At 34.6% G+C, this 24,150-nt stretch overlaps 3 protein-coding genes and 1 long non-coding RNA gene across 5 annotated transcripts; 2 read left to right on the forward strand and 2 right to left on the reverse strand.

Annotated features, from left to right (window-relative positions):
- Positions 1-4,313: 4,313 nt before the first annotated feature.
- LOC146900556 (putative serine/threonine-protein kinase PIX13) lies at positions 4,314-8,543 on the forward strand. Of its 2 annotated transcripts, none has more exons than XM_085731332.1 (6): positions 4,314-4,417; positions 4,578-4,933; positions 6,375-6,521; positions 6,604-6,747; positions 7,268-7,391; positions 7,951-8,543. In XM_085731332.1, exons 1-6 carry the CDS (start codon positions 4,339-4,341, stop codon positions 8,340-8,342), a joined length of 1,242 nt encoding a protein of 413 aa, XP_085587458.1. In that variant the 5' UTR covers positions 4,314-4,338; the 3' UTR covers positions 8,343-8,543. The 2 variants fall into 2 exon arrangements, with proteins under 2 accessions (XP_085587458.1, XP_085587459.1); XM_085731333.1 differs by having other exon boundaries at positions 6,375-6,510; positions 6,605-6,747.
- A 188-nt stretch (positions 8,544-8,731) lies between these two features.
- On the reverse strand, positions 8,732-10,162 carry LOC146900557 (F-box/kelch-repeat protein At3g23880-like). Its single transcript, XM_085731335.1, has one exon. The coding sequence runs from the start codon at positions 10,158-10,160 to the stop codon at positions 9,012-9,014; it is 1,149 nt and encodes a 382-aa protein (XP_085587461.1). The 5' UTR covers positions 10,161-10,162; the 3' UTR covers positions 8,732-9,011.
- Positions 10,163-11,500: 1,338 nt separating this feature from the next.
- Positions 11,501-14,382, reverse strand: LOC146900558 (uncharacterized). The gene is made up of 2 exons (XR_015021052.1): positions 13,690-14,382; positions 11,501-11,780 (listed from the first exon to the last, which is right to left on the reverse strand). It is a non-coding gene; the product is annotated as an uncharacterized LOC146900558 (long non-coding RNA).
- A 3,850-nt stretch (positions 14,383-18,232) lies between these two features.
- LOC146900559 (uncharacterized) lies at positions 18,233-22,219 on the forward strand. Its single transcript, XM_085733835.1, has one exon. The coding sequence runs from the start codon at positions 19,908-19,910 to the stop codon at positions 21,831-21,833; it is 1,926 nt and encodes a 641-aa protein (XP_085589961.1). The 5' UTR covers positions 18,233-19,907; the 3' UTR covers positions 21,834-22,219.
- The last annotated feature ends 1,931 nt before the right edge of the window (positions 22,220-24,150 follow it).

Consider the following 24,150-nt stretch of genomic DNA (forward strand, 5'->3'; position numbering starts at 1 on the left):
GAGATCACTCTGTCTCTAACATTTATAATGCAACTTTTTGATTATAACAACAAATATCCTAAACGATAAAAAAAAAATGCTATAAAATCATACCTTAGATTGAAAATCCATAAAAAAATAAAAATAACATTACCTTATTTTTTTTGGTCAAGAACATTACCTTCTTTTTGTACTACATTGAAATGAAATTCAAACATGCATAAATATGGTGGTTTGATACCGAAACCCATACAGCTATGCTTCTAAGTTCTAATTGTCAAACTAGTCTTTTTTAATTTATCTTATCATATTAGAATTCAACAGCTATCATGGCAACCTACTGAATCTTCACACATATGGCTTAATCTTTCTTGTTCTCTCTTTTTCCACATTCTTTCTTATTTAATAATGCTTCTAGACTTGATACTTAAGTTTGTAATGATTTGGAGAAGATTATGTACAGACAACGTGGATTCATATGTGATCAATAATTGCGGTTGAAAAAAAAAAACCTAGGCATCAGCCACCAATTGGTGTTGCAATTTTTGAAAAGAATTTTCTATATGTTCCTTTTCCCTTTTTTGCGTTAGTGTGAAATCTAAAATGCAAAACTTCTACACAACAATTATTTAACAATTGAGGATTAATTAAGTAATGAGTTGAGCTGGGTGTTGAATAAAAAGAAATAATGAGTTGGCTGCATTTGACATGTCCTAGTGCACTAGCTGCCTTTGACAAATTTAATTCACACTAACATAAGAATGTAGTCAAAAGAAGATAATTGCAAATTTTTTAGGATTGTAAGTATTTTACGTATTGCAAAAAAAAAAAAAAATTTAATCCTCCACAAAAAGTGAAAGCATCAATTTAGTTCTCCATAAAAAATGAAAATATCAGTTTGGTCTCTTAAAGTTAAAAATCGACAAATTGTAATTTTGATTATTTTATGAAGAAATAAGAAGAAAATAGAAAGGAAGGAGACCTAAATATCTTTTGAATTACTGATTTTTGAATTACAAAATTCTTTTGGGGGCAAATTTTCCTAAAAAAAATAATTGTTGTAGAGACCTAAATATCTTTGATTTTCCTATAAAATACACGTGGACTATTGTATGACAGTTGTAGCACCATAAAATGACGATTTAAAAATGAGAAAACTCATTTGTTTTTTTACATAAGGACAAACATGGCTACGTTAATTTGTGGAAGGGGCTACAAATTGTTCTTTTTCTTCTCCTTAAGGACTAATACAAACTCCACAGTTTTTTAAGGGATCAACATTATAGGTCATCACTCAATTGCTATTGGACTTCCAACAACATCCTGACCGAATTCTGAATTACCATATATTTTAATGGTGTTGATGTGTCAAGTGTAGATAATGGAAAAGTCACACATTGATTGGAAAATAGATGTTGAATAACGTATAAGTGGGATGACTCATATACTTAATGTCTTAGTATTTTAAATGAAGACATGATGTCTAACCCATCTGTGAGATTGCTTTTAGGCCAACATGATCCCTGAACCCCCTCAAGACTCTAGAGTGGTAAAATGTTGGTATTTCAAGTGAGAGTAAGAGTTCCACATTGAAGAAAAAAATGAATGTTAAACATCAAATAAGTCAAGAGATCCATATGCCTAATATCTTAAGATTTTGGATGAAGATGTGATGTTCAATTCCAGTTGTTGGTTGCTCAAAAAGTGCAACATGATAATCCTCGTACTTTCCTTATGACCCAACATTGCAATCAGAGCTAACGACTTAAGATGAGTGCCAACGGTGGTGCAAGTGCAAGTGCATGTGGAATAAACCTTCTGCTAGAGGGATTGAATAATCTAATGAATGGATGAACTCATACTTGAAGGAGAGATTGATGAAGTGTCAAATACGAATTAGAGGTCTTACGTTCGATAGAAAAATGAATGTTAAGCAACATATGAATAAAGAGATACATATACTCAATATTTTAAGATTTTGAATAAAAATTTAATATCTAATTTACTTGTGTATTTGCTCTAAGTCTAATGTATCTCTGTCTCCATGATCCAACAAATGGAAGGGTTAAGAAAGAAATTAAACAAAATTAACCAAAAGTTTGAATTTGTCAACAGTTGATTTGCTAAGAAAGTATAAATACAAGGAGTTTGTCAACAATTGATTTGCTAAGGAAGTATAATACAAGTAAGGAGCCAAACAAGCTACTTGTTGACCACACAAATAGAAATTATCATAACAGAACAGACAAAGTAGAAGTAATGAGTTGAGCTGGGTTTTGAATAAAAAGAAATAATGAGTTGAGTGCTGCATTTGACATGTCCTAGTGCACTAGCTTCCTTTGACAAATTTAATTACTCCCTCCGTTTCAAAATGAGTGTCGCTTTAGCCAAAAAAAATTGTTTCAAAATGAGTGTCGCTTTCAGTTTCCAATGCAATAATAACTTTTTCTTTTCAATTGTACCCTCCAATTAATACTCTGCACACTACTTCCAAAGTATTACTTTTAAAACTAACCAATAGTTAATAAGGATAATTTGGTAAAATAACCATTCTCTTTCTCTTAATCATTGCATTTCTTAATATGTGTGTAAACACCTAAAACGACACTCATTTTGAAACGGAGGGAGTACATACTAACATAAGATTGTAGTCAAAAGAAGGTAATTGCAAAAATTTAGGATTGTAAGTATTTTACATATTGCAAAAAAATTATTTTTAATCCTCCACAAAAAGTGAAAGTATCAATTTGGTCTTTAAAGTTAGAAATCAACAAATTGTAATTTTGATTGTTTTATGAAGAAATAAGAAAGTGGAAAGGAGGAATGAGCGATATTCAATTTTACTTATTTTTGAATTATAAAATTCTTTTGGAGCAAATTGTCACCAACAATAATGATTGTAAAGACCTAAATATCGTTTTTGAGGCAAATTTTTAAATTTTTTTGTTGGAGCGCCACAAAAGTCGACCATGGTTTAAAAACGAGAAGAAATCTATTGGATTTTTTTTACACAAGATTTAACATGGCTATGTTTATTGGTGGAAGGGGCTGAAAATGCTTGTTTTCTTTCTTAGGGACTAATACTAACTCCAAGTTTTTTAAGGGACCAAAATTACAAGTTACAACTCTTCATTCTATTGTTATTGGACCAACTTGACTCCAACAACATTCCGACTTAATTCAGAATTACCAAAAATATTTTTTTTATGAGAATTGTGCTTGTGTGTCAAGTGTGGGTAATGCAAAAGTCTCACGTTACCGAAAAATTGAATATTGAACAATATATAAATGAGAAAATCTAACAAAAGAGAAACAAAAAGAACTCTACACAGGTGTTTGTTTTTACCTAATGCTTTTAGGTTTCAAGTGAACAAGGGATGTCCAACTCTCTTGTGTGTTTGCTTTTTTTTGGCCAATATGATAATCCATGAGCCCCCTCAAGACCCTAGAGTGGTATAATGTTGGTATATCAAGTGAGAGTAAGAGTTTCACATTGGAGGAAAAGTGAATGTTAGGCATCATATAAGTTAGGAAGAACCATATATCTAATATCTTAATATTTTTTGGTGAATGTGATGTTCAATTCTACTTGTTGGTTGCTCAAAAAGAGCAACATGATGATACCGTATCTCTCCTTATGAATTAGCAGTGCTATCAAAACTGATGATTTGAGATGAGTGCAAACAATGGTGCACGTGTATGCGGAAGAAAACTTCTACTTGAGGGGTTGCATACACATATGAATGGATAACTTACTTCAAGTAGAGATGGATGATGTGTCAAATGTGAATTAGAAGTCTCATATTCGATAGAAATAAATCACGATATCCATATGCTTAATGTCTTACAATAATAAAGATTTGATATCTAATTTACTTGTGTATTTGCTCTTAGTCTAACACGACTATCTTTGTCCCAATCATTACCCAACAAATGGAAGGGTTAAGAAAGAAATTAACCTAAAGTTTGAATTTGTCAACAGTTGATTTGCTAAGAACGTATAAATACAAGTACAGAATTTGTCAACAATTGATTTGCTAAGAAAGTATAAATACTTTGTAAAAAAAAAGTATATAAATACAAGGGGCCAAACAAGCTTTACAAGTTTTTTTAGAGGAAAAAAAGGAGCCAAACAAAGCTTGTTGACCACACAAATAGAAATACCATATTTTGATTAGATTCAAATAGAAATTATCATAACAGAACAGACAAAGACACTTCTCTCTCTATCTCTAATAGCAGGTCTCTGAAGTCCTCTCTCTCTCTAAAACCATTTTCAACATCAACAAAACCCATTGATACTTCTCTCTTTGTCCAAATTCATTGGACAATTGCAAAGAGAAACGGAGAGAACTTCACATGGGTCTCTGTTTTTCCTTTCTCTGCCCCTCCTCTGCACCCCCTCAATCTTCTTCCTTCAACAGACCTCTTTCTTCAGGCAAGTCTTCAACTTTTCCATTTTCTCAATCACCCATCTTCACAAATTTTCAATTCCAGTTCAAATCACCACATGGGCCATTCCATTTTCTCAAAAATTTCCATCAAAAGTTTTTCATAATAACACTTTCCTCTGTTTACTCTGTTTTCTCTGTTTTCAGGTTCAACAAGCACTGTTGGATTCTCAGCAACTACAAGCAGTGCTGGAAGAAGCCAATTCTCTGAGGTAGCAAGTGGAAGCATTGATGATACTACTGAAGGAGGGTCTCTTCCTTTACCTTCACCAAATGGTCAAATTCTTGAAAGACCAAATTTGAAGGTTTTTGCTTTTATTGAATTGAAAGCTGCTACAAAAAGCTTCAAATCTGATACATTACTTGGTGAAGGTGGTTTTGGAAAAGTTTATAAAGGTTGGTTGGATGAGAAAACACTTTGTCCTTGTAAAGCTGGTTCTGGAATGGTTGTTGCTATCAAAAAATTGAATTCTGAAAGTACTCAAGGTTTTCAAGAATGGCAGGTGAGTTTAACTTAAACTATTGGTTGAATCACTAATTTAATGTATACAGTTTTAGGTTTTGAATCTATCATTTTTTTTTTTTTGACAAACAATCTATCAATTTATAGTTTGTGAAATGATTGATATTTTATAGTAGTATTTGAAATTAGAAACATTTGATCATTTTAGTTCTTTTGAAAAATAAAAATTTAAATTTAGATTAAGTGAAGAATCACTAATTACGAGAAATTCTAAACTAAAATCTAAATTACGGTGGATGTGAGCAGAATGTCTAACCATATGCGTCAATTTAGTTGATAATAAATTTATTCTTTGAAATTAACCCCAATCTACAATTTTATGGACTAAATTTATCTTACTTATTTTGTTCATTTATTTGTGGTTGAAAATGTGGAAGTGTGTTTGGTTTAAAAAAACATGATGTTGAAGAGTATGTTTTCATTTCTAGTTGAATTTAGTATTGGTTATTAATGATTACTAGCTTGTCATTAATTAATATGGCTATATGAACATGATGTTGCCATCTAGAGTATTTTTTACTATATTCAATATGAGGAATGTACATTTAATTCAAACTCAAGAGTTTGGAAGATGGTCATGGAATTGGAATTGGAATTGGAATGCAGCAGGAAATTGTATATGGGCCCCACTAAATGATCTGTCCTTCTTCCATCCATTAATTATCCTTGAGTCAAGGACTATTAAAATATTGAAAAATAGTACATTGTTGCCTTAGTTTCCAAACTATTGAATTGTTGACTCAAAGATAGATTATTTAAAACGGGCGTTTACCTTTCACTTTCATAATCTTGGCTGTTGTGTGACTTGCGATATCTCTCCTTGACTTTATCTTTGAATAAGGGAAAACAAGTATTATTTTCTTTGTGTCTTTGTTTGAATGAGTATAATGTACATTTATTGTACATTGCATTCCCATTAGGCAAAGTGGACTATATTTGAAGTTATAATTAATGTACACGTGGGAGCCATAACAATGTTTGCTTGTGGAAAGTAGCAAATAACAATGTTTGCTTTGAGCACATGTGAGCCATAAATGATATAAACTATAATGTAAAATGCAAAATTCATATGAACTTGTATATCAATAACATCATGATGTATTGATTTTTCTTCTTCTTCATATTGCATTCATACCTATAGTGTAGCCACTTAGCCATCAACAAAATATGTGCATGTACTTTTATATGTCAATCTTACAAATGTTTTCCAAAAATGGTACTAGTAAACTAAACAAATTAATTTTGACAGTGTAAAAAGTTTTATATCGTTAATGAATCACAACCGACCATATGTGTGACTTTCGAAGTAATTATGATTGAAGTTAAACATTAGTAACGATTTGACAATTATGCAACAAATGCCCTCAGCTGATGAATTCTTATTTAGTAACATATGTTTTTGTGTTGATTGAACAATGCAGTCAGAAGTTAACTTCTTAGGAAGGCTCTCTCACCCAAACTTGGTGAAGCTATTAGGTTATTGTTGGGACGACGACGAGCTTCTTCTTGTCTACGAGTTCATGCCAAAAGGAAGTCTGGAGAATCATCTCTTCAGAAGTATGTATTCTGCTAAAGACAGTTAATTAAAATGAAAATTTTTCTGGTCTTGGTTTTGAGTATAATTTGGTTTATCTGTTGTGTTCTTTTTCAGGAAATCCTAACATTGAACCACTTTCTTGGAACACAAGAATCAAAATAGCTATTGGTGCAGCTCGTGGTTTGGCTTTCTTGCATGATTCAGCACAGCAAGTCATATACAGAGATTTTAAGGCTTCAAATATACTCCTTGATGGGGTCAGTTATTTTTGTCCATACAACTTATTTTCATAAGTTTTGTACAGTTTACCTCCCGGCCAAACTTTGGATTACCGGAGACCCTTTCTCCTAGTAACCGTTGGCACCAAATATAAGTTATGAGGAATAGTTACAAAACTAGCTTATAGTTTATATGAAAATAGTTTGACTTCATTTTAGCTTGTCATAATAATAATTTGTACATAGAAACTTATGTGATAAGTGATTATGCTATAAATACCTAAATAAAATGTTTATCCAAACAAAACTATTTGATGTTTTTTTAAACAACCAATGTTCGTATGTTAATTGTTGATTTTTCAATATTTGTTAAAGGTGAGAATCGAATCCGAGACCACCCTTTATCACTCCACTCCTTAACTCTCCAACTTCAGCCATCAAACCAACCTTACCCTAGAACTATCTGATGTTATGAATGCATATCTTTTAAGTAACAAATTGATGTTTTTTAATGCGAAATTCCACAGATCATTTTGATAACACATCTTGTATCTTGCAGAGTTACAATGCAAAAATCTCAGATTTCGGATTAGCTAAATTGGGGCCTTCTGGGGGACAATCACATGTAACTACCAGGGTCATGGGGACTTATGGTTATGCTGCTCCAGAATACATTGCAACAGGTAATCATATATATCCACTAAAATTGGCAATTGAAACATCATTCAGTTTATGTTTTGGCTTATTAGTGAGTGATACTGCTTAATGTGAGCCAAGACTGAATTGATGATAAACTAAGCAAGAAGGAAATGGAAGTAGTATAATAAAGTGAAAAGTTTTCTATTTTCACTGATCATTATACAAATGTCACTTTGTTTTCTTTTCTCAATGATTTCTGGAGATTGGAAATTGTTGAGATCTCACATTAGCGATATGACTTAATTAGTTTTTATAGTGCTTGGACAATCCTCACTTATTTTTAGACCTAAATTCTAAGATGATACGAACTATGAAGTACTAACACAAACACGACACTGATAGTATGTCCCATACACAACGATAATAATTTAACAAAATGAAAGTGGCTGAAGGTAATCACGTGTTAGTGTCAGAAATCGACACATGTTGGACATCAGACACACTTTCAAGACTTCTACCCAAAGTGTCAGTGAAGTTTATTATAAATCTATTATTGAGCAACAAAAACTAACATGTTGTATGAATTGAATGACAATTCAACAGGACACTTGTATGTGAAGAGTGATGTTTATGGCTTTGGTGTGGTGCTGTTAGAAATCCTAACAGCCATGAGGGCATTGGACACAAAGAGGCCAACAGGACAACAAAACCTAGTTGAATGGGTGAAACCATTTCTGTCCAATAAGAAAAAATTGAAAGGCATAATGGATGGTAGAATAGAAGGACAATACTCACCAAAGGCAGCAGTAAAAGCAGCAGCACTTTCTCTAAAGTGCTTAGAAAATGACCCTAAACAACGTCCTTCTATGAAAGAAGTACTTGAGTCATTGGAAGCTATTGAAGCAATTCAGGTCAAAACTAAAAGATCCAACAACAATTCTCATCAACCTCCAGTTCTTCAAGCTGCCAGGCACCAGAGAGTTGTGAAAGTATAATTTTTTTATTTGAAAGGAAACTTAGGTTGAATAGAAAATATAGGCTGGATCAGTCACTTGTTTTATAAAAAAAATTAATTTTTTCTTTGTTCTGGTTGTGAAGGGGTAGATTATTTTATTGGGCCTCTTAACTATTCTATTATTTTTTGTTGTTGAATTATTCACATTTTTAATGAGTTGGAAGATATTTGGCATATACAACATGGATAAGCAGAAATTCAGAATAGGGGCAGAATATTTGAGTCAAACCTCTTTCTCAACATTGAATTGCTCTTCAACTACTCACACAATTTACTCATGAAGCTTTGGAAATGAAAAGTATGCTGCAAAACAAAATAATTTGCCCTGTTGCAGAACAATCACTAGGGGCATGATAAACTTATAAATATGATTTGTTCGCTACATAATGTATTGTGATAGATTTGAAGCAAACATTATGAAAAACCATTTAAAGCAATGCATGAGAGAACAAAAACCTCTAACTAACAAATAAAAAGAACTACAATTTTTCAAACTGCAGATTCAAATGAACATTACTTAACTATGATTCATGAAGTAAACCAATAATCACAACAAAGTACAAAATAAAAAGCATAAACAAAAATTAACATGTCGGTTCCAATTTAATCTCATGCTCAAGTGACATAGCACCACATCTAAATTCTAGCATTAAGAACAAGGTGATATCAAACTCTCAGTGCAGACTTCTATGATGTTTTCAAACTCAGTGAACTTAAAAGTACCATCACTAGAATTGTAAAAAATAAACTTCCATTTCCTCTCCTCTTTAGACTTCAACAACACTTGGCCATCCTCAAAAATACGTATCACTTTGATAGTTGCATTAGATGTAGGAAGATCTTGCATGTAAGAAATAGTGAATAATTTAGTCCAAGAGTCTTTATTTCCATGTTCCTTCATAAACCAAACATCACGACCAACAACCATGCATAAACTATCTTTCAACACATCCAAGTGCAAATAAATATATCCATCTACCGCTCCATAATCAGGCAGCAAAACTTTTTTAAAAGACTCACTCCCCAAATCAAGAGAAATAATAAAACCTTTTGTAGAAACCAACCAATTGATTGTGCCACTCACAAATTTTCCTAAAACGTTCAAAGGTAGACAACCAAAAGGAAACTTTTGAATGCTTTTCCAAGAATCAGTACTCAAAGTATAAACCTTCACTTCATCATCAAAAACAACCACCACCTTGTAATTATTAGTAACTGTGTCATAGCCGAAGCCATACATCAAACCTTGCTGCTTTTGAAGATAGGACAATACCTTGAATTTTCTAATGGAAGGGTTGCACAAGAGAATGGTAACAAAGCCTGCATAACCATAGGCAAGTAGACAGAGGATGCCATTGCACGAGCCAACAAAGTAAAAATAATATTTGGAAGGAATGTTGAGCTGTGTGATGGGGTGTGCGGTCTGGTTAGTAGTCAGGTCGTTGAAAACGGAGTGGAGTGGGTAAGAATTGAGAATGTGTTTGTATGGGGGATTGGAATAGGTTAAGGTGTGGACAAGGCGCGTAGTTGAGAGGCGGCCATGTTTCTCAGCAAATTTGGGATCAGATATCAGAGAATTCCATGACTTGCAAACGCAGCGGAATTGTACGAGGAAATTTACAGGGAGTCTACAGAGGATATCTGTAATGAGATCGAAAGGAAGAGTGGGCAGAGGTGGCGCATGAAGTGACGACGATGTTAGGGTTCCGAATAATTGCTGTCTCCTGGCGTCAATTGTTTTCTTAGTCAGTGATGGAGAGAAACAGGCGTTGTTTCCTTTGTCGCTGTCGCTACCCATGTTAGCCACAGAAAGAGAAGAATAAAAGAGGAGGGGGTGGTGGGGGTTAGATTTGCCGAACGCCGGAACCTAGGGTTAGGGTACTTTTTGCGTGAAAGAGTTGTGTAGGTTCTGCCGTTTTTGATACTCAACACAAATTCTCAACTCCAAAAAAAAAAAAAAAGTTTTTATTTTGAGTAAAAAAAGTTTTAATTTTATATGGGCACTTTCCATACCAACTAAGCTAAGCTCACAAGGACACTTTCATGCAATTTTTATTTTGTCAAAGAAATATTTTTTATTATTATTTCAAATTTTACCATTTTTGGTCTTTGGGGAGGACACTTTCATGCAATTTTTATTTTGTCAAAGAAATATTTTTTATTATTATTTCAAATTTTACCATTTTTGGTCTTTGGGGAATTTGACAAAGAAAAAATGTAAATGTGTTATGCTAAGCGGATAAAATAAATGTTCATTAGATATTTTAAATTGATGTGCCATTTTTTAACGAGTCTAATTTCAAAAAGCAACCTTCAACTTTGAGATTAGGTGAGACGATATCAGTTCCAATGTGTAAACATAATTAACCCTTGTTCCCTTTTGTTTTGTTTTTGGTCCCTATTAAACATAATATGGGCATAATAAGTCGGACATAAAAGATGAACATAATTTAAATACATCTTGAACATAAAAGGATCATAGCATTGATATGAACATGAATATAAACTTGTCTTATGGACCAAAAATGAAACAAAATATTTTGGGAGGATGAAAACATCCCATTTTTAGTTTAAGGGGCCGAAAACCCTTAATATTTTATGCATCATACATATATTATTCTCCATTTTGTATTTATGATAATGATAATACATCAATGGTTAACAATGATAAGTTAGTAAAATAATCTGCCCCATGATCAACCCGTCTAAGAGTGTGTTTGTTATAGAGTTGAATTTGACGCAGCCGTGCGTTTAAAGAGAAGCTTGCAATTCTCCCTTCACAAAATCATGACAATAGTAGCATTTGGACGCGAGAAAGTTAACTTGAAAGCAAAACCAAACAAGCCATAAATCAAGCGGGGCAGGCCAACATGATCAATGGTTGAGGAAAATTGCTTTTTTAACATCAAAAACTTTTTAAAAACACAAGTAAAATACTAAAATGCCCCCAGCAGTAGTTAACTGCCGCTGGTTTATAACTAGAAAACCGGTGGTAGTTAACTACCGCTGAGTTTTTTAGTCATTTACATGTGTTCCTATGAATTATTGAATGTTAGAAAAGTAACTGTAACACCCTATTTCTAATAAGCGGTAAAACGCGCGAATATACTAACATATTCTAGAAATAGATGCTACGTCTTCGAATAAACCACAAATCATACATGCATAAATATCATGCTACACAACATAGCAGCGGAACGACATATAATTCATAAACATATCTGGATCTTCAAACTAAATACAACTGTATCCTTCAAATCTCAAATAACAGAATATCTCAACAACTCCAAAATACAAAGTCAAATAAACAACATGCAAAGACTATCCTAGATCAGAGCCCTAATCTAGACACTTGCATGAAAAAGAGGAACTCCACTCCTCGGCATCAACAAGCACAACTAAGCATCCTGCACTCCATCTACCCGTCCATACGGAAAGATAGGTGGTAAACCACTGAGGGTTAGCATTACATCATCATAATCCACTTAAAATTAATCAAGAAACTTTGAGAATGAAAGATACATTTAAGAACGATGGATAACAAACCATACACGTATTCACAAGTATTCTTAACATTCACATCATTCAATATCAACATCTCAAATTCATACCCACAAGTGTAACATACACACATCACAAAATCAACCATCTTAATCAACAATTAACAAATTCAATCATCAACTCAAATGCATTTCAATTCACCAACAAGTATGCAATGGCTCTAGACTCATCTAGATGCATGTGGTACCAATTCTCCTCGAGGTCGTCACCCATGATGCAACAAAAACATCATTATCAACGGCTATAGTCAACGGCAATATGGATATAACATCCGACACGACATATGATGCATGAACATATGACTCAATTCACTATGCATATGTTCACAACAATTCAACGGCTATAATCAACGGCTATAAGTCAACGGCTATAATCATCATTCAACTATATCATATAGTTCATATCTCCACATAGTTCCTTACATTCCAAATAAAAGAACAATTACAACATATGATCACAAACATCATATTAATCACCTAAAAACCATTCATACATCATCTCATAATCATATCAATCTAATCATAGAGGGTTCATAAGCAATTGGCCTTCAATGATCATTTTCAATCAAGTTCGTCTCAAAAATCACAATATTGAAAATAATTGAGCACCTAAGCCAAAACCAAGTAAACAAGTTCAATTGCCTATGCCATGTATCCTCTCAAGTCACACATATGTGCAGTAGAGAATTACATAAGCATTTCATCGGCCAAATACGATGAATTCATAAAAATCACAAAGTTCGTCTCACCGAAACACTTTTCAAGAAATTTTCCATTTTCTAAGTAAAACAAGTTAAATCCCTCACATCATAGTTTAAATACTACTAAACACCTTAATTGAACTCATAAAATATAAGTTTGAAAGTTTGGAAACAATCCATAAGGTTTGGGTCGACTTAGAAATAGTTATGCGGATTTTTCGTAAAATTTCACCAAGACCACCTTGGAGTATTTGCCTCATAACTCAAAAACCAAGAATCATTTTCAAGTCAAACCAAAGCCATTGGAAAGCTAACAAAATTATCTACAACTTTCATGTTTACACCGAAAACCAATTCAAAACAGAAACGAGGGAAAAAGATGCAAGAATGCGAAACAGGGGATGCTGCCACTGTGCAGCTCGCCGTGGCGAGTAAATCTACTCGCGAGGCGAGTAAGCATCACCGAAAGCACCTCCTGCTCGCCTCCAACTTGCCTCCCACTCGCTGTGGCGAGTTGGGACAGTCCTGTTACGAGAAAAACTCACTTTTTCACCCCAAAACCCCAATTTTGACTTCCCAAAGCTCAAATTTGATCCCAAAGTTTGTTTAAACATTTCTAAACATGAAAAGACACCCAATTCCATATAAAATTTGCCCCAAAACATTCTCCTAACAAAAATCACCATTTGACCCATTTTCATCAAACTTCAAACAAAACAACACAAAGTCATATCAAACTCTCCAATTATGATTACCCAATGTTTTAATCATCAACAACAACATCTATCAACAACAACAGCAGCTAAACATCATGAATTCACCAACAATTCATCACAACAACATCTCATATCACCATTTTTGCGCAAAAATGCAAAGTATACATATAACCACAACTTAAGCATGTAATTTCATCATCAACAACTCAATTAACATTCAAATTTCATATTCAAACATTGCATCAAAACATGAACACGAATTTGAAAGTAATTAGGTTCAATTCAACAATTTCACAAAAATGGGTAAAGAGAAAAAGATGTGAATTATGGTTGAAACCTAACCCTCTTACCTCTAGCACCAAGATTCTCTAACCCAAGCTTCAATTTAGCTCCTAGATGATGAATCCCTCTTGCCTCTAACCCTTGCACTTGTTCTTCTCTCTAGCCTCTATCTCTTATCTTCTCAAATGAAAAATGAAATGAAAATGTTGTAACCCTATCTCTTCTCACTAACATTAGTTTATAAAGGCTCACTTAATGGGCTTATCTCACAAACCTTAATGGGCCTAACCCATTTCTAATTCAACCTTAAAAATGTTACTACTCACCTACCGGTAAAATATAACACTAACGGTCACTTAACGGTAATTAAAATAATTACTACACCCTCTCTAGTAACTTGGTAAAATAATAACTTCCACTAAACACTAAAAAAATAACTTTCTGCAAAATTACAAAATTGCCACTGCCCTCAAAATGACCAAAATGCCCCTAAGTCCAAAATGACTAAAATACCCTTCTAACACCGAATTCTACGATTCCCAACCAAAAATACACACAGAGGCAAATAATCACATAAGAGCACATATAACACACATAAATAAATAATAAAATAAAACTAGCGAAAATCGGGCTGTTACAACTCTCCCCCACTAAAAGAATTTTCGCCCTCGAAAATTACCTGAAGGAAACAACTCCGGATACGAAACCTTCATCCTACTCTCCGATTCCCAAGTGGCACTCTCACCCGTCGGTCCAACCCAAATTACTTTAACCAAAACGATCTCCTTGCCATGCAAACGCTTCACTTCACGATCCTCAATCCTAACTGGCCAAGTCTCAACAGTCAAATTATCCCTTACTTCCAAATCATCCACTTGGATCACATGAGACGCATCATACACATACTTCCTCAACTGAGACACATGAAACACATCATGAAGATTCGACAATGATGGCGGTAACGCAATCCGATACGCTACAACCCCAACCTTCTCAATAATCTCAAACGGTCCAACAAAACGAGGAGTCAACTTCCGACACTTCAAAGCACGACCAACACCGGTTACAGGATTCACTCTCAAGAATACATGATCACCAACCTGAAACTCAAGGTCTTTCCTCCTCTTATCATGATAACTCTCCTGCCTACTCTGAGACGCTCTCATCTTCTCTTGGATCATCTTAACCTTTTCTGTAGTCTCTTGCACAACATCCGGTCCTAACAAAGCACCCTCTCCTGACTCATACCAACACAAAGGAGTTCTACACCTCCGACCATACAAAGCCTCAAACGGTGCCATTCCAATACTAGAATGAAAACTGTTGTTGTAAGTAAACTCAATCAACGGTAAACATTCAACCCAACTGACACCTTGCTCCAAAACACAAGCCCTCAACAAATCTTCCAAACTCTGAATAGTCCTCTCTGTCTGACCATCAGTCTGGGGATGATAAGCGGAACTCAACCTCAACTTAGTCCCCAAAGCAACTTGCAAACTCTCCCAAAACTTAGAAGTAAACCTCGGATCCCGATCCGACACAATACTAGAAGGAATACCATGCAATCTAACAATTTGCTCAATGTAGATCTCAGCCAACTTCGCCACAGACATACCGGTCTTAATAGGAACAAAATGTACCGACTTCGTCAACCGATCAACAATCACCCAAATTGAATCAAAACCGTTAACAGTCTTCAGCAACGCTCCCACAAAGTCCATTGATATACTATCCCACTTCCACTCTGGCACAAACAACGGTTGCATCAAACCTGACGGTCTCTGATGTTCAATCTTGGACTTCTGACAAACCAAACAAGCATAAACAAACTCTGCGATCTCCTCCTTCATTCCAGGCCACCAAAACAACCTCTTCAAGTGTTGGTACATCTTAGTCGCTCCTGGATGAATACTCAAACTACTCCTGTGACCTTCTTCCAAAATCTGCCTCTTAAGCTCAAGAACACTTGGTACACAGACACGATCACGAAACATCAAAACACCGTTCTCATCCAACCTGAAGTCTCCACCCTTACCTTGATTAACCAACACCACTCGATCAACAAGTTCCAAATCTTCCTTCTGACCATTCTTGATCTCCTCCAGAATATTACTTGTCAGCTTCAACATTCCCAACCTCACACCATCCGGTGTCAACTCACTAACCAAACTCAAATCTCGAAACTGTTCAATCAACTCTAACTCTTTTACCATCAAAGCAGACATATGCAACGACTTCCTACTCAACGCATCAGCAACAACATTGGCCTTTCCAGGGTGATAACTCAGCTGAAAATCAAAATCCTTAAGATAATCCAACCACCTTCTCTGCCTCATATTCAACTCTTTCTGGTCAAACAAGTACTTCAAACTCTTATGGTCACTGAACACTTCAAACTTAGAACCATACAGATAATGCCTCCAAATCTTCAACACATACACCACGGCTGCTAATTCCAAATCGTGAGTCGGATAATTATTCTCATGCACTTTCAACTGCCTCGAAGCATAAGCCACAACCTGACGATTTTGCATAAGCACACCACCAAGACCCATCTTAGAAGCATCACAATACACAACAAACGATTCCTTCGGATTCGGCAAAATCAACACTGGAGCTGAAGTCAACCTCTTCTTCAACTCTTGGAAACTCTTCTCACACTTAGCATCCCAAACATACGCTTGCCCTTTCCGAGTCAACTGCGTCAATGGCAATGCCAACTTAGAGAATCCCTCAATGAACCTCCGATAATAACCTGCCAACCCAAGAAAGCTTCTAACTTCAAAAACAGACTTAGGTGGTTCCCACTGCAACACTGCATCAACCTTCGACGGATCCACGGCAATACCACCTTTAGAAATCACATGACCAAGGAAACTCACTTCCCGCAACCAAAACTCACACTTCGACAACTTAGCAAACAACTTATTCTCCTTCAAGGCTCCCAACACTATCCTCAAATGCTCGGCATGCTCCTCTTCAGACTTCGAATACACCAAAATATCATCTATGAACACCACCACAAAACGGTCCAGAAAAGGATGAAATATTCTATTCATATACTCCATGAAGACACCTGGCGCATTAGACACTCCAAATGGCATCACAGAATACTCATAGTATCCATACCTCGTTCTGAACGCAGTTTTGGATATATCTTCCGCCTTTACTCTAATCTGATGATATCCTGACCTCAAATCAATCTTACTGAACACTTCTGCACCAACCAACTGATCCATCAAATCATCAATCCTCGGAAGCGGATACCGATTCTTGATTGTCACCTTGTTCAACTGCCGATAATCCACACACAATCTCATGCTACCATCCTTCTTCTTAACCAACAATACAGGAGCACCCCATGGAGAAACACTCGGTCTGATAAACTGTTTCTCAAGCAACTCTTCCAATTGCTTCTTCAATTCACCCGACTCCAATGCAGACATCCGATAAGGCGCAATCGAGATAGGACTCGTTCCCGGAACCAAATCAATTGCAACTCAACTTCCCTCTCCGGCGGTAATTCGGTAATGTTGTCCGGAAAAACTTCTGGAAACTCTTGCACTACCGGCAATTCACCAACTCCTTTCTCACTACTTTCCTTCAAGGAAGCAAACATCATGAACACACTAGCTTCACCATCCAAGGACTTCTTCACTTGCTCTGCGGTCAAGAACTTCCCACCTTCCTCAGCCACCGGCTTAGAAAACGTTACACTCTTGGTCAAACAATTAATGTTAACACCAAAAGTCAACATCCAATCCATACCAAAAATTACGTCCATATGCTTCAATGGAAGACACACAAGATCCAACTCAAAATCCACGTTACCAAAACTAACAGGACACTTAGCACATACTAAGGAAGTAGTCACCGAACCACTAGCCGGGGTATCGATAACCATCCCTCGCGACAACGGAGTCACAACCAAACCCAAACGCTCAACACAACTAGCCGCAATAAAAGAATGAGTAGCACCAGTATCAATAATTGCAATCAAAGGAGTACTATTGATAAAACACATACCTCGGATGAGATTATCCGGATGCTCCACCTCTTCCGCATTCAATGCAAACACCTTCCCCGCCGCCTTCTTCGGGTTGGTACACTTAGTACTAAGATGACCCTCTTCACCACAGTTGAAACAAGTAATATCCTTCTTGCACTCAAATACCTTGTGACCCTTCTGTCCACACTTGTAGCAACTATCACCCTTGCGACAATCACTAGAGTAATGACCCAAGATTCCACACTTGTAGCATCTCACATCAGCAACATTCGGCTTAGAGCCTCCACCAGATTCCTTCTTCTTTCCTTTGTCCTTGTTGTACGGCTTCCCAAATCCATGACTCTTTCCTTTCTTCTCATTCATCGCCTTATAATGATTCACCTTGACCTTTCCAGCTTCATCAAACATGCGACACTTATGCACCAAAGTATCAAAGTCTCGGATCTCCTGAATACACATGTACTGATAGATATCGGGCCTCAAACCGCTCTCGAACTTCACACACTTAGAGACCATAGCATCCTCCGCATTGATGTACGGACAAAACCTCGAAAGCTCCTCAAACTTTGCTGCATACTCAGCCACTGAACGGTTCTCTTGCTTCTGTTGAGGACAAAATCCTTATTTGATGTTTTAAAGATCACAAACATTATATATGTTTTTTACTTGTTATCTACTAATATGTTTTGTGAGAATTGTTTCATGAAGAATGTTCTTGTTAAAGAGAAGAACATTCTAAGCTTATAAATATCTCATCAAAGCAAAAGAGCAAAAAGACACAAGTGCACTTTCTGCTACAGCACGTGCATCATTTGAAAGCAAGAAAATATTGTTCCCTTTGTTTCACTAAAAAAGGATAAAAAGATACCTTTGATAAATAACATTAAAAAGGAAGCAATCTAATGACAAGGAAAGGCTTGGCAACAAAAAGAATATTCAATGACAAAAGGCCAAAGACTCACGTGAGTCTTAAAGGAAAGAAGAAAGAATTAAAGCTGCACAAGAAGAAGGTTCTGGTGAAGCTTACACAACAAACAAAGAATGTTCTCAAGATGGTCTGCTGAAAGTACAACAAAGATAAGGACCAGTTCACATGGCCACCACATCACAGCTGGTGATCCTTTACGTGTATGCTTGCTGTAAACAGCTGGAACTCAAAGAATGTTCTCAAGAACATTCTGCAACTCACAAAGAGTTCATTTTTTGCATCCTTGCACTTCAAAGAAAGAAAACACACGCACATGGGATGTTTTATGGAAGGACAACACAGCTGGCTTTGTCTTTGAAGCATGAAGTTCAAAGCTTCTATAAAAGCAAGCATACCTCCACTAAGTTTCTTAAGAGCTTACAAACAAGAATACATAATCTCTCAAAGCAAAATCAATTGTCTCTCTCACGTGAATATCAATCAAGAATATTCATCAAAGTTCTTCAAGCTCTTCAACTACAAACAAACAAACTTCTACTCTTACACTAGATTTGGATCATAATCCTTTAAGTTTGTTTTATCATAATCTCAAACAAGTGTTGAGAAAATAGGATCCACAACCTAAACCTCTCATAAACAATTTGTATTTAGATCTCAAGTCTATTGGGCTTAATAGTTTGAGATAGGACTGATCTGGTGTGATCAAGAATTGTGACTAGACTGATCTGGTGTGATCAAGAACTGTAGTGCTACTAAGGACGATTTGGTGGCTTGAAACTATAGTGGAAAAATCTCACACTGAAAGTGTGGGGACTAGACGTAGCCCACGTTGGGTGAACTAGGATAAATCTCTTGTGTTCTCTCTCTTCTCTTATCTCTTATATTCTGGCCGTCACATATAACTATAACTAATCATATTAATTTTCCAGAGTGTTCTGGTCCTTAAACTAAAATTAAATAATTAACTTACTACTTAATTAATTATCCAGAACCTTCTGGTCCTTTATCGCTTTATTTATTTCAGTTATATATCCAGAATATTCTGGTCCTTTACTGCTTTATTTATTTCAGTCTTTTATTCCAGAACTATCTGGTCCTTTTACTTATTTTATTATCCAGAGTTCTCTGGTCCTAATATTATAATATTCTATTATTACTCACGTAACACTAACCAAGAACTTTCTTAAGCATACATATACTTAATTTTCTTTTCAGAATTAAAATTTAAAAAGGGTCACAATTCAAACCCCCCTTTCTTGTGACGTTTATTGCTACTTCAATTGGCATCAGAGCCCGGTTCCAAACAAAAAACACTTAACACGTGTTGGAAAAAGATTCAGAAAGAAGCAATGTCAAAAGAAAAATACATACCAGAAGGTCTCTCATGTACTAGACCACCATACTTCAATGGTAAAAACTATTACTATTGGAAAGGAAAAATGGAACTATTCTTAAGATCTCAAGATGTGGATATGTGGAAAATAATAACTGACGGAAACCATATACCTATGACAACTGATGACATTACTAAAACAAAAGTAATTACACCAGAGGCTTCATGGACAAAAGAAGATAAAGAAAAAATACTCTTAAATTCTAAAGCTCGACTCTTTCTATCATGTGCACTAAGCATGGAAGAAAGTGAAAGAGTTGATGAATGCGATACTGCAAAACAGGTGTGGGATACTCTCAAGGTTCATCATGAAGGAACAAGCCATGTTAAAGAAACAAGAATTGACATTGGTGTTAGAAAGTTTGAAATCTTTGAAATGATTGAAGATGAAAACATTGATGAAATGTACTCTAGATTCACATCTATAGTCAATGAACTAAGATCACTTGGAAAAACTTATTCTACCCACGATAGAATAAGAAAAATACTGAGGTGTCTTCCAACTCAATGGAGACCCATGGTCACTGCAATCACTCAAGCTAAAGACCTAAACACTTTAGCTCTTGAAGATCTCATCGGATCACTAAAAGCTCATGAGACATTACTTCAAGAAGATAAACCAATAAGAAAAGGCAAAATGATCGCTCTAAAAGCTTCCCAAAATGATCAAGAAATTTCACCCACACAAAATGAAGAGATCAAAGAAACCGAAGAAGAAGAAATCATTCAAGAAGAAGCAGAAGATGAACTAGCACTCATCACAAAGAAAATTCAAAGAATGATTAGAAGAAGAGATCAAATAAAAAGATACTTTCCAAATAGAAAAGAAAATCCTAAAGGAGATACAGACAAAAGTCAAGTAACCTGCTATGGATGCAACAAACAAGGACACTACAAAAATGAATGCCCACTAAACAAGAAGAGTCAGAAGAAACCGCCCTACTCAAAATCCATGTTTACATGGGATGATCTTGAAGAACCAAAAGAAGAAGACATTGAAGCAAATCTTTGTCTAATGGCAAACTCAGAAAATGACGAGGTATTTCTCTTTGACAAACCTCTTTTAGATTTTACTATTGATAATGAAGAACAAATTATTACTAACAATAAGGATCTAGAAAATACAATTGATAGTCTTTTATTCGACTCAAATTTCTTAACAAACAAATGTCATTCTCTACAAAAAGAAGTTCTTGAGATAAAAGAAGAAAAAGAAAAACTTCAAGTCTTGAACGATAATCAAAAGAAAATCATTCAAAACTTGCAAGATTCATATTTTCAAGCAACTGAAAAAATCAAAAACCTTAGCAAAAATAAATTTCCAGAAACTTCTAAAGTTACTGAAAATGATTTGCTAAAAATCGAAATTAAAGAACTCAGAAATGATCTTAATCATTTTATCAAATCAACCGAAACATTTCAAAATATTATGGGTTCTCAAGCAGGAATATTTGATAAAGCTGGTTTAGGTTTTGATATTTCCAAAAACCAAAAAATATATGAAAATTTCTTTATACCTGAAAAGGATAAAATGAAATGTTCCTTTTGTAACAAAAATGGACATCTTGAAAGGTTTTGCTTTCATAAGAAAATAGAAACAAGACTAGAACATTCTCATCAAATGAACCCAGAACATTCTCAAGAACATTCTCTTAGATTGAAAAGAAAAGAATGTTTATACTGCAAAAGAATAGGTCACTTAGAAATAAATTGTTTTCTCAAGATTAAAAATCTTGAGCTTAAGAAAACTAACCACAAAGGACCCAATTCATCATGGGTACCTAAGGGACAACTAACTCAAAATGCAGGAATCCTCTCAAAATGCAAGGAAAAAGCCATGGTACTTGGACAGTGGTTGTTCAAGGCACATGACAGGGGATAAACAATGTTTCATCTCCTTCGAAAAGAAAGAAGGAGGACTGGTTACCTTTGGAAATAATGACAAAGGTAAAATTAAAGGTAAAGGTATTATTGGTAAGAAAAATACTGCAAAAATTGAAAATGTTCAATATGTTGAAGGATTAAAACACAATCTGCTAAGCATAAGTCAATTATGTGATAGTGGTTTTGAAGTTAGTTTTAAAACCAACATATGTGAAGTAAAACAAATATCCTCAGGAAAAACTTTTTTCACCGGTTCTAGAATAAAGAACTTATATGTTTTATACTTAGATGATCTTCCAGCCGAATCATGTTTTATGGGTTTTGAAAAAGACAAATGGATTTGGCACAAAAGAGCTGGACATGTAAGTATGAAAACTATTTCAAAAATTTCTCAACTTAATCTAGTTAGAGGGCTTCCAAAAATAAATTTTGAAAAAGATAAAATATGTGAAGCATGCACAAGAGGAAAACAAGTTAAAAGCAGTTTTAAACCTATAAATGATATTTCTACTCAAAGGCCTCTCGAAATTCTTCACATAGATTTATTTGGCCCTGTTAGAACTGCTAGTCTAAGTGGAAAACAATATGGATTTGTTATAGTTGATGATTTTTCCAGATATACATGGGTGTTATTTTTAAAACATAAAGATGAAGCTTTTGAAGCATTTAAAACTTTTTGCACATTAGTTCAAAATGAAAAAGAATTAAAAATCATTTCTGTAAAAAGTGATCATGGAGGAGAATTTGAAAATGCATATTTTAAAAACTTTTTTGATGAACAAGGAATATCACACAATTTTTCATGCGCAAGAACTCCTCAACAAAATGGAGTAGTTGAAAGAAAAAATAGAACATTACAAGAAATGGCAAGAACAATGATTAGTGAATCAAATGTAGAAAAATATTTTTGGGCTGAAGCCATAAATACCTCTTGCTATATTATAAATCGTGTCTCTATCAGAAAAATCTTGAACAAAACCCCATATGAACTTTGGAAAAATAAAAAACCTAACATCTCTTATTTTCACATTTTTGGGTGTTATTGTTATATTTTAAATGATAAAGAAAATCTAGGAAAATTTGATTCAAAATCAGATAAAGGAATATTTCTAGGATATGCAACAAATTCCAGAGGATACAGAATTTTTAATCTAAGAAACCAAACTATGGAAATTAGTATGCATGTTGTCTTTGATGAATTCGATGATCTAATAATTAACAAAGAAGATGAAGAAGAAATTTCTCAAAAAGAAAATGAAGACAATCAAGAACAGTCTCCACAAGCACCACCAAGAAGTTGGAAGACCATTGGTGATCATCCTCCTGAGCAAATCATTGGAGATACATCTGATGGGATAAGAACAAGACGATCTTTTATGAACAATGATGGTAACATGGCAATGATATCACATATCGAACCAAAAAATATAAAGGAAGCAATATGTGAAGAATCATGGATAAATGCCATGAAAGAAGAACTATCTCAATTTGAAAAAAATGAGGTATGGACTCTTGTTTCTAAACCTAAAGATCAAAGTGTAATTGGAACAAGATGGGTCTTCAGAAACAAACTAGATGAAGAAGGTAAAGTCATTAGAAATAAAGCTAGACTTGTTGCACAAGGATATAATCAACAAGAAGGTATTGACTATGATGAAACTTTTGCTCCAGTGGCAAGGTTAGAAGCAATTCGTATTCTTCTTGCATATGCATCTCATAAAAACATTAAACTTTTTCAAATGGATGTTAAAAGTGCATTTTTAAATGGATTCTTAAATGAAGAAGTTTATGTGCACCAACCTCCCGGTTTTGAAAGCACAAATAAACCTCATCATGTCTTTAAACTAACAAAGGCACTATATGGTCTAAAGCAAGCTCCTCGAGCTTGGTATGAGAGGTTAAGTACATTCTTAATCAAAAATAATTTTTCTAGAGGAACAATTGACACAACACTTTTTAGAAAAGATGATAAAACAAATTTTCTTATTGTTCAAATATATGTTGATGATATTATATTTGGATCAACAAATGAAAAAATGTGTGAAGAATTTTCCGGTCTCATGCAAAGTGAATTTGAAATGAGTATGATGGGAGAATTAAAATTTTTTCTCGGTTTACAAATTAAACAAGAATCAAATGGAATATTTATTTGTCAAGAAAAATATATTAAAGATCTTCTCAAAAAATATAAAATGAATGAAGCCAAAATAATGGTAACTCCCATGCATCCGTCTTCAAGTTTAGACAAAGATGAAAACGGAAAAAATATTTCTGAAAAAGAATACAGAGGCATGATTGGATCTCTGTTGTACTTA

Source organism: Medicago sativa, chromosome 8 (genome assembly GCF_051527215.1).
Source record: "Medicago sativa cultivar Bolivia chromosome 8, Bolivia_mono, whole genome shotgun sequence".
NCBI classification, from domain to species: domain Eukaryota; kingdom Viridiplantae; phylum Streptophyta; class Magnoliopsida; order Fabales; family Fabaceae; genus Medicago; species Medicago sativa.

Bases quoted from the DNA above. Each gene is read 5' to 3' on its own strand.
- LOC146900556 (XM_085731332.1), top strand. From the start codon at position 4,339: ATGGGTCTCTGTTTTTCCTTTCTCTGCCCCTCCTCTGCACCCCCTCAA. The intron at 6,748-7,267 runs GTCAGTTATTTT...TGTATCTTGCAG, and splicing joins CAAATATACTCCTTGATGGG to AGTTACAATGCAAAAATCTC. The intron at 7,392-7,950 runs GTAATCATATAT...ACAATTCAACAG, and splicing joins TCCAGAATACATTGCAACAG to GACACTTGTATGTGAAGAGT.
- LOC146900557 (XM_085731335.1), bottom strand. From the start codon at position 10,160: ATGGGTAGCGACAGCGACAAAGGAAACAACGCCTGTTTCTCTCCATCA.
- LOC146900559 (XM_085733835.1), top strand. From the start codon at position 19,908: ATGTCAAAAGAAAAATACATACCAGAAGGTCTCTCATGTACTAGACCA.